Consider the following 15,331-nt stretch of genomic DNA (forward strand, 5'->3'; position numbering starts at 1 on the left):
TATGGAGGCACTAGGTGCTGTGGAGGGCCAGGGGAGAAAGTGGGAGCACCATGATGCTGGAGAGAGGCTATGTTTGGGTAACTGTAATCATAGGGAGGGAGTAGAGGATGGGTGAGAGAGACCAGGAGGGACAGAGGATACAGGGGTATATGCAGCAATGGAGGGTGAACTCAAAGGGATTATGGGGATTCAGGATGGTGGGCTGAATAGGGGGAGGTGGTACAGCAACTGGGGGGGGGCAGGAGGGGGGAGAGTGTTAAGTGGGGGAGGTCTGGGGAAATTGAGGAGAGCTGCCTGTACTGGGAGAGCTCAGAGCACTCTGAGGAATCTGCACTTGCACTCCAAGATGGACAGAACTCCTATGGTTTTCAGGTGTCTGGAACCACTGGGCACACCTAGGGTGGGTGGAGGGGCACAATATGTGAAACTGGAATATATGGTTGTAAAAGAAGGCAGTGAAGTATGAGGGTCCTGGAAGAATGGAAAGGAGTGAGGATTTGGGGAGGAATTATAGTAACTTTGATATGGGGTGGAGTGTTTGGGGGAGACATGAGAAGGCTTGAGGGGGGTGGTTACCTAGTAGGACTCATGGGGCCAGGTGAGGGGCTTAGAGGCTGCTGCTGGAAGAGGGATATGGGAGAGTATGAAGAGAATGTGCAAGGTAGGGCAGATAGGTCAGACCAGGGAGGAAAATAGGAGATGGGCATTCGGATGGAGTCAGAGTGTTCTGAAGGCTCTTTAGCATCTGGGGCCTGAGGGATTCTGGGATTGGTGGAAATGAGTGGATCAGGCAGATTGGAATGGGAGAGAAAATGGGACAATGATGGAATGGGCAAGGGGTTTGGGTAGGCTGGGGGGCTGCAGGCTTCAGGAGGCGTAGGAAGATAAAGGTAGGAGGAGACAGTGGTGCCTTCAGGACAGAGTGGGGTGGGGGATGTGGAGAAAAGAAGTGAGAAGTAGTGAGAAGAGAGGAAAAGCTGGAAGAGCCAGATGAAGAGGCCATTCTTAGAAGCTCTTCCAAGAGAAGAGAAGGAAAAGGAGCAGCTGTGCCCATAGCTCTCCTCTCCACTCCCGCATCCATTGGCAGATGTGCTATATAATGCCTTTGAGCAACCATTGTTTGGATTAGAAATACAGTATTGATGCCTTATTCAGAGAGAACATAGGATGCATTTCTGATTTCTAAAGAAATCCAGGAAGAATACAGAACATTTGGAAATATATGGAAAGAAGAAAGAAAAACAAAATGCCAGCAATTCCACACTGAGAACATCATGGTTGACTTGATGCACAATTTTCTCTGTTACCCTCTCCTGTTCTTTGACTTTCTTGTCTTCCACACTCAGGTAGGTGGTACCCCATGGGGCACACTTGATTCTCATCCCTTGCATGTTGTTCTGAAGCCAAAGAGCATGCGTGGCCTGGAGCTGGTCTAGGAGGCTTCCACTAATGACAACTACTAGTCACTGAGAACTAACCACTGGGGGTGTGAAACCCTTTGGATTGAGTCAATGATCTCCAACTTCAGGCACTCCTCTGACAGTATCATGATGTTTGATATTCTTGATATCTGCTGTCACATTTATCTTTATTTTGACTCTCAGATTTTTTTTAAACTTAGCATCATCCTAGGCAGTCATGAATTTTTCCTTAGTATACACTAAAAGAAGTTGAAGTTTATAAATATTTACAAAACATCCATCTATATACCAACTAACATCTCAAGGATTATCTTTGGAAAGATTTTAAAAATTATGTTCATTTTATTCATAACAGTTGCCTCAATTGTTACAGAGGTCCATTCAGTGTGCAATTGCTAACACATGGATTTCTCTTTCACCAGATTCCTGGCTCTAAGGAGTAAGAACTATGTCTATTTTTCCTGCCCATTGGATATCCAGTGCCAAGCACATAACATAGTGCCAGATTTGTGATAAGAAATCAATTGCTATTTGTTTAATCAGAAAATAGATCATTTCATATATCAAATAACTCTATGAGCAAAAGAATTTTTATACCCATTTCAGGGATGAAGAAAATGAGACTTAAGGCTATGAAATAATTTGTCCATGGTCACACAGCTAGCAAGGAGCTGAGCCAGGATGTGCTCCCAGGTGTAGATATACTTCAGTCTCAATGCTAAAAATAAGGTAGTATACTGAGATAATGCCTGAAAGGAGGAGATGAACTTGGAAGGTCTGCTTGGAGTGGTATTTGGAAGGAATCGACATATACTGGGAAAAAGATAAGGAGTTTGGACTTTATGCCATCTGCCTCACAAAGCAAGCTGAAGCTTTAAGACAAGAAAGTGACATCCCTCTCCCACAAAATTAGTTATGCTTTTGGAAGGCTGTTGTTTTTGTGGAGAGAGACTTGAGTAAAATGGAGTCTGGAAAATATTAAAATATTTTTCTATTCACAAATTCAGCCATTGTGTATGAGTGAGAATCATAAAAGTCAGGGTATGAATATCATTAGCAATAGGCAGAAGTAATTATCCACCTATATGAGTCTCTTTCCTTTCTTTTAGTAACTTAATGATTTAATATATTTTTAATTGCACAAGAAGTATATAATATTTTTTCTTGTTGTAACCCATTTAAAAGAGACAGAAATCTAGTTTCTTCTCACATGCCATTTCTGACCCATCCCTCATTCACAGAGTCATTTTTTCTATAGATAACTACTGTTTACACTTTTATATCTATCTATATAGTCATATATATGTATATATATGATATATATATGTATATGTATATGATATAGCAATGGGTTCATACTATGTATATAATTTGGAATTTATTTTTCATATATAGCTTTTTCACAACTGTGGAATATTCCCTAGTATGGCTGTACCATATTTACTTCCTATTAATGAACATTTGTGTTGTCTGGTAGCAGTGAACATTTTGAATAAGTTGCATATTTGACATTTTCATGGACCTCTGAGTCAGGGACTCATTTTCTGGTAGTAGCATTCATAAAGGAAGGGGATGAGGTGTCTTCTCTGAGATCCTTCCCGTGCTGTACCAGAGGTCAGTAAATCTTCTATAACAGCCCAGACAGGAAATAGTTTTAGTTTTGTGAACCTTACAGTCTCTGTCCCAATGACTCAGCATTGTGGTTGCTGCAAAAAAGCAGCCATAGACAATATATCAGTGAATGGGCATGGCTCTGTGCCAATAAAACTTTGTTTGCAAATACAGGCAGCCAGTCCATGACCTGTAGTTTGCCAAACCCTATAAGCCAAAGTAAGTCCTCCAATCAGGGCCAGAATTCCGGGTCTGTCTGAGAGGAAGGAAGAGAAGTTGAATGGGATAACACAGAATGCTCATATGTAAATAGCTCTCTTCACAGCCCTGGCTACATCATCATCCCGTCCCCCTGAAGCTGGACCTGCGGGATGTGATAGCACACCTGGATTTGATGCATCCATGTGTTCCAACTGCTACTACCCTCTAAGTTTACACTGTCTTCCAGGTTCAATGTTTTCTGATAGGAAGTTGAGAGAAATTTATGATGTTGTTTCCCTGTATGTAACATATCATTTTTTTGGGCTACATTTAAGATTGTCTCTTCATCTTTGGTTTTCAGCATTTCATTTATCATATACTTAGTTGTACTTTTCTCTACATTTATTTTGTTTAGGGTTTGCTGAGCTTCTGGAATCAGTAAATTGTCGTTCAATAAATTTGGCGAAGTTTTAGCCATTTTCCAACTATTTTTCTGCTTCATTTCTCTCCTCTCCTTGAATGCCAGATACTTGGAGTTCTCCAAAAACTCTAAAAACCATTCCTTTTACATATTTTTACTTACACAATAGATTATTTGTAATTTTCTATTTTTTATTGCAATGAATAGCTATGGATATGCACCCATAAAAGGGCTTATGTTTTGGATTGGATGACAGTCCTTTGGAAGGATTCTCCAAGCCTATTGGTGGACTCAGAACCCACATGAGAAAGACCATGTTAATGTCATAGTTTCAGGGGGCAACTTAGGGGAAAGAAGTGAGAGAGCAGCATTGACATATATACACAACCAAACATAAAATAGATAGCTCGTGGGAAGTTCCTGCATAACATAAGGAGATAAACTCGATGATGGGCCAGGATAGGGAGGGTGGGAGGGAGTTGAGGGAGGGTGGGGATTCATGTATAAATTCAGCTGATTCACTTTGGTGTACCTCAGAAATTGGCACAGCAGTGTAAAGCAATTATATTCCAATAGAGAGCTTAAAAACAAAAAGAGAATGTAGGAAGGCACAAGAGGTGTGGGCCTCAGACTAACTGCTATATATAATTTTAAAGACCAATATTTCAAGAGCATTTTTTGGTAAACAGCAAAATTGAGGAAGGTACAGTGATTTTCCATATCTTCTTGCCCCCTCTCACATGTGTAGCCTCCCCCATTATTAACAACCCTCCCCAGAGTGGTCCATTTGTTACACTTGATGAGCCTACATTGAGACATCATAATCACCCAAAGTCCATAGTTTACATTAGGGTCCACTCTTGGTGTTGTACCTTTTATTGTTTGCATATATCTTAGTCTTCCATTTTTGCAAATTTACTGCAAAAAACCTTCTCATAAATATCTTTCTATGAATAAGAGACTGTTTCTTTAAAGTGTATTAAAAGAAGAGGGATTTCTGGGCCCTAGGGTATGTGCATCTTAAATTTTTATAGCTAGTGACAAATTGCTGAATAAAGTGTTTATATCTGTTTAGGGTAGAACCATATGAGAATATCCATTTCACCCTGGTCTAATCAATACTGAATGTTTTGATTACGATACTGAAGATTTTTTCAAACTAATACTTGGCAACATTAGCTCCTTGTATGAATATCAATATTCTTGATTACTATGTACTTTTAGCAAGTTGCTTATATTTTTCTGATAATTACCTATGAATTTCTGTTTCTACTATTTTGTTAGTCTTAATATTGAATTTTAGAAGTTCTTCATACATTATAGATATTCATTGCTTATTAATATTGCAAATATTTTAACTTGTCTTCAGGCTTTGTTAATGGTGTCTTTTTTCAACCATTTTGCTCATTTCAGTGGTTTCTGTTTTCCTCCCTCAAAGCTGCAATGCACATCTTGAGGTCAGTGTTCTCCTTGAGCTCCCTACTACAGAGGCTTTTAGAGGAGAGACTTCCTGTGGTCTGGTGAATATCAATGACCTTTGCTAGGATTCAGTCCTTTGTAACTGATTGCCAGAAGTTGGTATCCTTAGAGTCTGGAAACCGGAAGTTTGTGACAAGAGGATTCTGGGAACCAGACATTCCGACTTCCTGTAAATGGAAACCAGAGCGGTGGATCTGCACTAAGTGGAACTGAGATTGCATGGGCGTCAGGGAATCCATGAACACTGAGTCAGGGACTCAGGACCCAAGGTGTGGGCGTTGAGGATTGTGAGAACCAAGAGATAAGATTTCCGTGCATGGTAGATGTGAAAAAATCGGAAGAATGTAGAGCCTGGAAAGGAGCTGGAGAGAGTCAGAGAACAGGGGAAACTGTTGTGGGCCTGAATTGATCAGCCAGATGGCAGCGGTGTCCTGGTGAGAAAATGTGGATGACTGACTGTGAGAAGAGAGTGGAAGAGCTAGAGGGGAAAATGGAGTGATGCCAGACAGAATTGGGGGAGATAACGAGAGGGCTTTGAGATGAGGAAGCTAAGGCATATGGCATGAAATAATTTCTGTAAGGTGAATAAATGGCAACTGGCTGAGCCAGTGCTTAAACTGAATTCAGTATAAACGGAATTTCTCAGCTCTGAAATACTGTAAAGATGTGGTAGGAGGTGAACGCGGCATCATTGTTTGTGGCATTATTTCATAGTTTTGGGGGGAGGGCCTTCTGTTTAGGGGTTTGCATGTTGGAAAAGTACTGTGTACTGTCTGATTGAGGAAGGAGCTAGACATTTTCAAGCAGTGAAGTAAAGCTAGCATATTGGGGGTGACTAGGTGTTGTTTCTTCCTCCTTCCTCCACGTCTGAAAGATATTGTGTGCTTTGTGGAGAATGAATCGTTTCCAGGGAGAGAGATTGCAGGCAGAGTAACTAGTATGGAAGATACAAACACACCCCAAAATTGTAAATTGGCCCCATAATCCAGAGAAGAAATCTCCTCTAGAGGTGAACACTTTAAAGTGAGACATAGTTCGTTATTAATATATCTGAATTTCTTTTTTTTCTTTAACAACATGTATTGAGATACAATCGACATACAATAAACTGCATATATATTTTTTCTTATTAATAATGTATATATGGCAATTCCAATCTCCCAATTCATCTCACCCCAGCCCCTCCTGCTTTCCCCACTTGGTGTCCATATGTTGGTTCTCTCCTTCTGTGTCTCTATTTGTGCCTTGCAGACCGGTTTATTTGTACCATTTTTCTACATTGTGCATATATGTGTTAATATAGGATATTTGTCTTTCTCTTTCTGACTCACTTCACTGTGTATGACAATCTGTAAGTCCATGCATGTCTCTCCAAATGTCCCAATTTTGTTCCTTTTATGGCTGAGTAATATTCTATTTTATATGTATAGCGCATCTTCTTTATCCTTTCATCTGTTAATGGAAATTTAGGTTGCTTCCATGTCCTGACTATTGTAAATAGTGCTGCAATGAACATTGGGGTGCATGTGTCTTTTTGAATTATAGCTTTCTCTGGGTATATGCCCAGTAGTGGGATTGCTGTGTCATATGGAAACTCTATTTTTGGTGTTTCAGGGAACCTCCATACTGTTCTCCATAGTGGCTGTATCAATTTATATTCCCACCAACAGTGCAAGAGCGTCCCTTTTCTCCACACCCTCTCCAGCATTTACTGTTTGTAGGTTTTCTGAGGATGCCCATTGTAATGGGTGTGAGGTGATATCTCATTGTAGTTTTGATTTACATTTCCTAATGATTAGTGATGTTGAGCATCGTTTCATGTGCATCTTGGCCATCCATATGTCTTCTTTGGAGAAATGCCAGTTTAGGTCTGCCCATTTTTTGATTGGGTTGTTTGTTTTTTACATATTAAGCTGCATGAACTGTTTACATATTTTGGAGATTAATCCTTTGTCTGTTGATTCGTTTGCAAATATTTTCTCCCATTCTGAGGGTTGTCTTTTCGTCTTGCTTATAGTTTCCTGTGCTATGCAGAAGATTTTGTTTCATTAGGTCCCACTTATTTATTTTTGTTTTTATTTCCATTACTCTAGGAGGTGGGTCCAAAAAGATCTTGTTGTGATTTATGTCAAAGAGTGTTCTTCGTATGATTTCCCCTAGGAGTTTTATAGTGTCTGGCCTTACATTAGGTCTTTAATCCATTTTTAGTTTATTTTTGTGTATGGTGTTAGGGAGTGTTCTAATTTCATTCTCTTCCATGTAGCTGTCCAGTTTTCCCAGCACCACTTATTGAAGAGGCTGCCTCTTCTCCATTGTATATCCTTGCCTCCTTTGTCATAGATTAGTTGACCATAGTTGATCTGTGGGCTTTTTATCCCATTCCATTGATCTATATTTCTGTTTTTGTGCCAGTACCATATTGTCTTGATTACTGTGGTTTTGTTTTATAGTCTGAAGTCAGGGAGTCTGATTCCTCCAGCTCCAGGTTTTCCCCATGGAGATTGATTTGGCTATTCAGGATCTTTTTTGTCTCCATAAAATTTTATGATTTTTTGTTCTAGTTCTGTAAAAAATGCCATTGGTAATTTGGTAGGTATTGCATTGAATCTGTGGCTTGCTTTGGGTAGTATAGTTATGTTCACAATGTTGATTCTTCCAATCCAAGAACATGGTATATCTCTCCATCTGTTTGTGTCATCTTTGATTTCTTTCATTAGTGTCTTATAGTTTTCTGCATGCAGATCTTTTACCTCCTTAGTTCAGTTTATTCCCAAGTATTTTATTCTTTTTGTTGCAATGGTGAATGGGATTGTTTCCTTAATTTCTCTTTCTGATCTTTCATTGTTAGTGTATAGAAATGCAAGAGATTTCTGTGTTAATTTTGTATCTTGCAACTTTACCAAATCCATTGATTAGCTCAAGTTGGTTTCTGGTGGCATCTTTAGGATTTTCTATCTATAGTATCATGTCATTTTGAAACAGTATCAGTTTTACTTTTTTTGCTATTTGGATTCCTTTTATTTCTTTTTCTTCTCTGATTGCTGTGGCAAGGACTTCCAAAACTGTGTTGAATAGTAGTGGTGAGAATGGACATCCTTGTCTTGTTCCTGATCTTAGAGGGAATGCTTCCAGTTTTCCCCCATTGAGAATGTTATTTGCTGTGGGTTTGTTGTATATGTCCTTTTTTATGTTGAGGTAGGTTCCCTCTCTGTCCACCTTCTGAAGAGGTTTTATCATAAATGGGTGTTGAATTTTGTCAAAAGCTTTTTCTGCATCTATTGAGATGATCATGTGGTTTTTATCCTTTAATTTGTTAATATGATGTATCACATTGATTGATTTGCATTTATTGCAGAATCCTTGCATTCCAGGGATAAACCCCATGTTATACATGAATGTCTTTTTCTTTTATAATGTCTTAGAATTTTATTTTGATTTTTTAAATCACAAAACTGTGATTTGAATATTCTTCGTTAAAGCACTTAAACAATGTATGCTTGCAGCAAAATGGGAAAAAATTTCCCTATCCCACAGCTGGTTCCTTCAACACAGAGGCACAGGTGGACATGCATTTTCTTTTCTGTTTACAAAGGTATTCATGATTTACACTTTGCAACATAGCCATTAATTTTTCTTAATGTTTATCTACAGGCATTTATGTATTTACATATCAGAAAACTTGTATCGAACTATGTGTATGATTCTGTGGTTAGTTTTTTTCACATGAAAATATTCCTTTTTAAATACATATTCCTTCATTTTTTCTCCCCAGAGCTATGTATTTTCCTACTATAATTGAAGTCTGATTTGTTTAGCTGATCCTTTTTAGTAAATATTTTAGTATTAAAACAAGAATTGCAACTTTGAGGTGGATGCTTTTTGATCATTTGATAGATATATGGACATGATTTTGAGAGTGGAGGAGGAGAAACCCCATACCTGTCTGTGAAATCCTTGGGCTGTGACCCTGATATGAAAAAGTAAGGCCCACAATCAAGTACAAATCACAGGGCTTCTTTGTTGGGAGACAGGAGAAGTTGAAAGTCTTAAGAGAGTATTCAACTTAAAGGGCAGGGAGAGGGTGATCCTCCGTATACTCTTGTTTTACTGTTTCCACTCCACGCACAGCATCATGGTCCCCACACTGAGTTGAGAGCTGTGACTGCCTATAAGCACACAGAATAGGCTTGGGGAAGCTGGTACCGCAGAGCTGCCTGTAATCCCGACTAATGCTCTTCCTGATAAATTTCAACATTACACGTTTTCTGTATTTCTGTTTGATCTTCATGTCAAAACAAAAATGAGTAGTTATAAGATTTGAATTATTTGTCCAAACATGTAGAAGACATCTCATTATGTACATTATCTATTGTGAAGTAGACAAGCAGTAAGTGCTTATGTTGTAACTTTAAATAATTCACTAGAAATGAAAGATTCTCCCAAATTTCTTCTTGAACCCTGTCTCAATCCCTGTTCCCTCAGAAGAAATCTTACACATTATGACTCAAATGTGTATTCTTCCTTACAAACCCAAGGCAAAAATTACAACCTTTAAATCATATTAGTAGTAATATCTTCTTGTTGCAACATCTGAGATAATACAAAAGAAGTTGTGAAACCTTTTGTTAATGCCTCTAAGCTTAGGGTCTTGACTTTGCAACTGTAAAATATACATTATGACTTATAAGAATTAACTCAGTTATAATGTGCATATTGTGTTTCAGGCTGGTTTTGTTTTACATGCAGTATTGTATATGGGAGATATTTTCATGTATTTATAGAAGCTATGCTACAGATATATGTATTTTATTGTTTTTTATTCATACATATATATCCCCATTTATTTTGCCATTCAGTATGAATGGAGGCTTGCAAATTTCAAAGTAAGAACACTTTTTAATTAGAAAGTATCTAGTTAATTGAAAACAGGACCAACTGAGAAAAATTTTGATGTCTTACATCTGACAAAGCATCCTCCCCCAAAACTGTAGAAACTTCAATTATTAGCAAACATGTGGCATTGCAAGAACTTCCCAACTTTGCCAAGGATTGAGGCCAGATTTTTTTGTAAAATACTGAATTTAGAGTCATCATAAAACTCTGAAAACATTACTTTTAATTTGTATTGTATATTTTTACTTAACTGTATAGATTATTTGTAATGTATGACTATTTAAGTCAAATGTCTTTGGATTTTGTGTAAAAGAATGTAATCTATGAAATGTTAAATATTAGCTTCTCTTTTCTTTTGTAATTTCCCGTATGTTCATATTGCCCACTTTTCCCAGTAGAACAGGGTTTCTCAACCTTGGGGGTAACAAAAGAGAGTGAATTTTCCTGTTCAAAATTTTTTTTGTCTTTACACTTTACATGTTTCTGTAGCAAATCTTTTTGTAAGGGAGAAAAGAAAGACACCTGCTTTTAGGGTCTGTATAGTATAGGGGATATGGGGCCCAGTTTCTCAACTTCAGAACCATGTGACATTTGAGGGACTGTATAGTTCTTTGTGGCTGGGGCTGTTGTGTGCATTGTAGAATGTTGAGCAGAACCCCTTGCTTTCAGTCAGTACATGCCTGTAGGCTCCCCACCAACTGTGACATGAAAGATGTCTCCAGACTTTGCCAAATGTTCCCTGGGGCAAAATTGTCCCCCAGGTAAGAACTACTGTTCTAGAGCCTTTAAAATATTTATCATAATTATTTAGTATCTCCTGTCTGTTAGTTTATCTTTAAATCTGGTTCCATTGATTTCTTCATGGTTGTTCTTTTCTTGCTTTTGGTTGTGTTTCATAATTTTCAGCTGAATGTCGGACAGTGTGTGTACGACTCCAGACACTGAAGCATATTTAATTTATTATCAGAAATAGCAATCTGTTCTTTCAGTAGGCTATTTTTGAGGAAGTTGAATGTATCTAGCTAGGATTCACTGCACTCTACCTCCAATTTATTTTATTGTTACCTTGTTATCTTGTGCCTACTGTGGGGTGGTTTTTCCAGAGGGTTTTACTTTCAGCTGTAGATCTGCCCATTGTGGCTGCATCTCTGAGAGGATGTCTCCACATTCTTGCCACTTCCTCAGATATTCTATATTCTTATGATTTCCCACACTTGGCCCTTAGCAATTATTTTCAATATTTAGATGATTTCCCTGTAAGCGTTTCTATGGCAGTCAAATCAGTCTTTTTGGTTTTGTTTAATTTTGTTTTGTTTTGCCATATGTAAGCCAGTGTTCCTGATGATCGTTCTGTGGATTATCTTGTCTTTTCTTAGAATTTAGGCTCCTTTGTGGTTTGTTACCTCAGCTCTCTATGGGTCCAAGAGAATGAATCTTGTTGTAGTTTGTATGGATATTTCTCATTGTTAAGTTGTGGGTGGCCCTTTTTCAGTTTTCTATTTCCTAGGCAGACATGGAAGTCCTCTTTATTTTCTGGTAATGTTTTAACACTTGTGTTTTATTTTTAATTTTTAGATTTTAAATGCATCAGCATATAGCCAAACAAATTCATGTATTTGTAATATATCTATTTACAAAATTAGTTTTGTGTAGAAAAAGGCATTTTTGTACATCTAAAACTTCATGGGTGTATATATTTTTAAGCAATTAAAAACTAATGATACATTTATTTACTTTTATGATAGCTTTTATTTGTAACTTTTAAACACAGAAAGAATTTGGAATAATGAAAAATAAGATCTTACATAGACTCTACCTTGAGTCAACAATTATTAAGATATTGCCACATTACAAAATATTTCTCAATGTGTGTATTTTCTTGCTTATAGTTGATTTTCAATGAACACATTGTAACATTCATCCTTAAATATGTCTTCCTCAAATATTGAAGAATTTAAAGAAAATGCTGTACATAATTGCAGTACTATTATTACACTAAGGAAAATCAAGAATTCATAATAACTTTAAATATATGATGCATATTCAAATTATCCCAATTGTCTCCAAAATATTTTTTTATAGCTGTGTGTCTGAACAAGAGCCCTACTAAAATTGACATTGAGTTTGACTGTTATGTCACTTTGGTCTAGAATAGCCTTAGTCAGTTTTTACAATGATATTGACTTTAAAAGAGTCCAAACCAATGGGCTTGTTGAATGCCCTATGTTCTGTATTTGCCTGATTGTTTCCTCCTGATGTCATTTAAGTTGTGTGCCTTTCCCTTGTATTTCATGTATACTGAAAGTCAGGGCTGAAAGAACAGGTGCCTGTAAGCTTTTCCTAGAAAGGGCCAGGTAGTACATATTTTTGACTTTGTGGCCTTGAAGTCTCTTTCACAAGCAGTCAAAGCAGATGACATCCTTGACATTGTAGCCTGAAAGCAGCCGTGGACGATGAATCAGTGAATGGGTGTGGCTATGATCCAATAATAGTTTTTTTTACAAAAGCAGGCAGCTTCCTGGATTTGACCTGGAGGTTATAGTTTGCCAACTCTTGGTCTAGAGGCTAGATTAAATTTAGGTTAGACCAATTTGACACAAATTCTTTAGCACCAATGGGTTGTTGTAACTTCATGTCTCATCAGAATATACATCATGTCAGGCTGACCACTACTAATGATATTAAGCTTGATATTAGTTCAGCTAGGGACTGTCCAATCTCTATATTGTAAGTGTACCTTTTGACCATTGTAAATAAGCAGTAGTCTCTGAGGGGATTCTTTGACACTGTGGGACTAGACTGTTCTTGAACAACGATTTCCCCTGGTGTTTTTAGTTGCCAGTTCCTGGATATTGAATAAGTATGATTTTCTAATCCTATCATATATTCTGTATTTGTTGGCTAATATTTTCAACATCATGGTGGACTCATGGATATTTTGATTTTAATGTGTTATAATTACCTACAATCATTTTTGTTTTTGTTCAAAGTGATACAAATGTGGTCAGTGGCAGTCCATAGGACATTTCTTGTAGGTGCAATTCTCTGGATTTAGATCTTGCCTAGATCACATGCTGAGGATGAAACAATCGATTATATATGTGTATAAAACTTAAAAAATGTGCAGTTCTATATACACCTTTTTAGCCATCTCAGCTTACAAAATGTAAGGACTTTGAGACTTTATTCATGGGGTTCTGGTTTCACTCTAGCTGAGAAAGAATTTTCTTTTACATGTAAGCTCTGTGAAATTAGAAACTGGATTTGTCCTAATTTAGTGCAGTGCATGGTGAGTGATAAAATATATTTTTTCTTTTTGGATTATGTTTTTTTTCTGGGTGTATGCCCAATAGTGGGATTGCTGGGTGGTATGGTAGTTTCATTTTTACTTTTTTAAGGAACCTCCAAACTGTTTTCCATAGTGGCTGTACCAACTTAGATTCCCACCAACAGTGCAGGGTGTTCCCTCTCCTCTACTTCCTCTCCAGCATTTATTGTTTCTAGATGTTTTAATGATGGCCATTGTGACTGGTGTGAGGTAATACCTCATTGTGGCTTTTATTTGCATTTCTCTAATGACGAGTGATGTTGAGCATCTTTTCATGTGTTTGTTAGCCATCTGCATGTCTTCCATGGAGATATGTCTATTTAGGTCTTCCTCCCTTTTGTGGATTGGGTTTTTTGCTTTTTTGGTATTAAGCTGCATGAGCTGCTTCTATATTTTGGAGTTTAATCCTTTCTCAGTTGTTTCATTGGCAAATATTTTTTCCCATTCTGAGTGTTTTCTTCTTGTCTTGTTTATGGTTTCTTTTGCTGTGCAAAAGCTTTTAAGTTTCATTAAGTCCCATTTGTTTATTTTTGATTTTATTTCTATTATGATAGGAGGTGAGTCAAAAGGATCTTGCTTTGATATATCATAGTGTTCTGCCTATGTTTTCCTCTAAAAGTTTTATAGTGTCTGGCCTTACACTATGATCTTTGATCCATTTTGAGTTTATTTTTGTGTATGGTGTTAGGGAATGTTTTAATTTAATTCTTTTACAAGTAGGTGCCCAGTTTCCCCTGCACCACTTATTGAAGAGGCTGCCTTTTCTTCATTGTATATTCTTGCCTGCTTAGTTGAAGATAAGTTGCCCATATATGCACCTTATCTCTGGGCTTTCTATCATCTTCTGTTGATCTATATTTCTATTTTTTTGCCAGTACCATACTGTCTTGATTAGTGTAGCCTTGTAGTATAGTCTGAAGTCAGCGAGTCTGATTCATCCAGCTCTGTTTTTTCTTCTCAAGATTGCTTTTGCTATTTGGGGACTTTTGTTTTACCATATACATAATTTTATTGTCCTAGTTCTGTGAGAAATTCCGTTGGTAATTTGAGAGGTATTACATTGACTCTATAGATTATTTTGGGTAGCATAGTCATTTTCATAATGTTAATTCTTCCAATTCAAAAACATGGTATATCTCTCCATCTGTTTGTGTTGTCTTTGATTTGTTTCATCAGTGTCTTTTAATTTTCTGTGTACAGGTCTATTGCCTCCTTAAGTAGGTTTATTCTCAGGTATTTTATTCTTTTTGTTGCAGTGGTAAATGGGAGTGTTTCCTTAATTTCTCTTTCTGATTTTTCATTGTTAGTGTATAGAAGTGCAGGAGATTTCTGTGCATTCATGTTGTATCCTGCTAGTTTACCAAATTCTGTGATTAACTCTCATTTTGTATCCTGCTAGTTTACCAAATTCTGTAATTAACTCAGTTTTATGGTAGCATCTTTAGTGTTTTCTATATATAGAATCATGTCATCTGCAAACAGTGAGAGTTTTACTTCTTCTTTTCCAATTTGGATTGCTTTTGCTCTTTTACTTCCCTGATTGCTGTGTCTAAAATTATGCCCAATAACAGTGGTGAGAGTGGCCACCCTTGTCTTGTTCCTGATCTTAGAGGAAATGATTTCAGTTTTTCACCATTGAGGATGATGTTGGCTATGGGTTTGTCATATGTGGCCTTTATTATGTTGAGGTAGTTTCCCTCTATGCCCCTTGCTGGTGAGTTTTTAACATAAATGGTGTTGAATTTTATCAAAAGCCTTTTCTGCATCTATTGAGGTGATCATATGGTTTTTATCCTTCCATTTGTTAATATGATGTATCACATCGATTGATTTGCATATATTGATGATTCCTTCCTGGGATAAACCCCACTTGATCAAGGTGTATGATCCTTTTAATGTGCTGTTGGATTCTGTTTGCTAGTATTTTGTTGAGGATTTTTGCATCTATGTACTACAGTAATATTGGCCTGTAATTGT

The 15,331-nt window shown here is 37.2% G+C and overlaps 1 protein-coding gene across 1 annotated transcript in view; it reads left to right on the top strand.

Annotated features, from left to right (window-relative positions):
* Window positions 1–633: 633 nt before the first annotated feature.
* LOC130843322 (adhesion G protein-coupled receptor E2-like) overlaps window positions 634–15,331 on the top strand; it is a gene marked incomplete at its 3' end in the record, with an annotated part of 50,942 nt that continues 36,244 nt past the window's right edge. Inside the window, exon 1 of the mRNA XM_057719749.1 lies at window positions 634–661. Coding sequence (XP_057575732.1) covers window positions 634–661 — 28 coding nt within the window. The remainder of the gene's footprint in view (window positions 662–15,331) is intronic.

Source organism: Hippopotamus amphibius, unplaced genomic scaffold (genome assembly GCF_030028045.1).
Source record: "Hippopotamus amphibius kiboko isolate mHipAmp2 unplaced genomic scaffold, mHipAmp2.hap2 scaffold_274, whole genome shotgun sequence".
NCBI classification, from domain to species: domain Eukaryota; kingdom Metazoa; phylum Chordata; class Mammalia; order Artiodactyla; family Hippopotamidae; genus Hippopotamus; species Hippopotamus amphibius.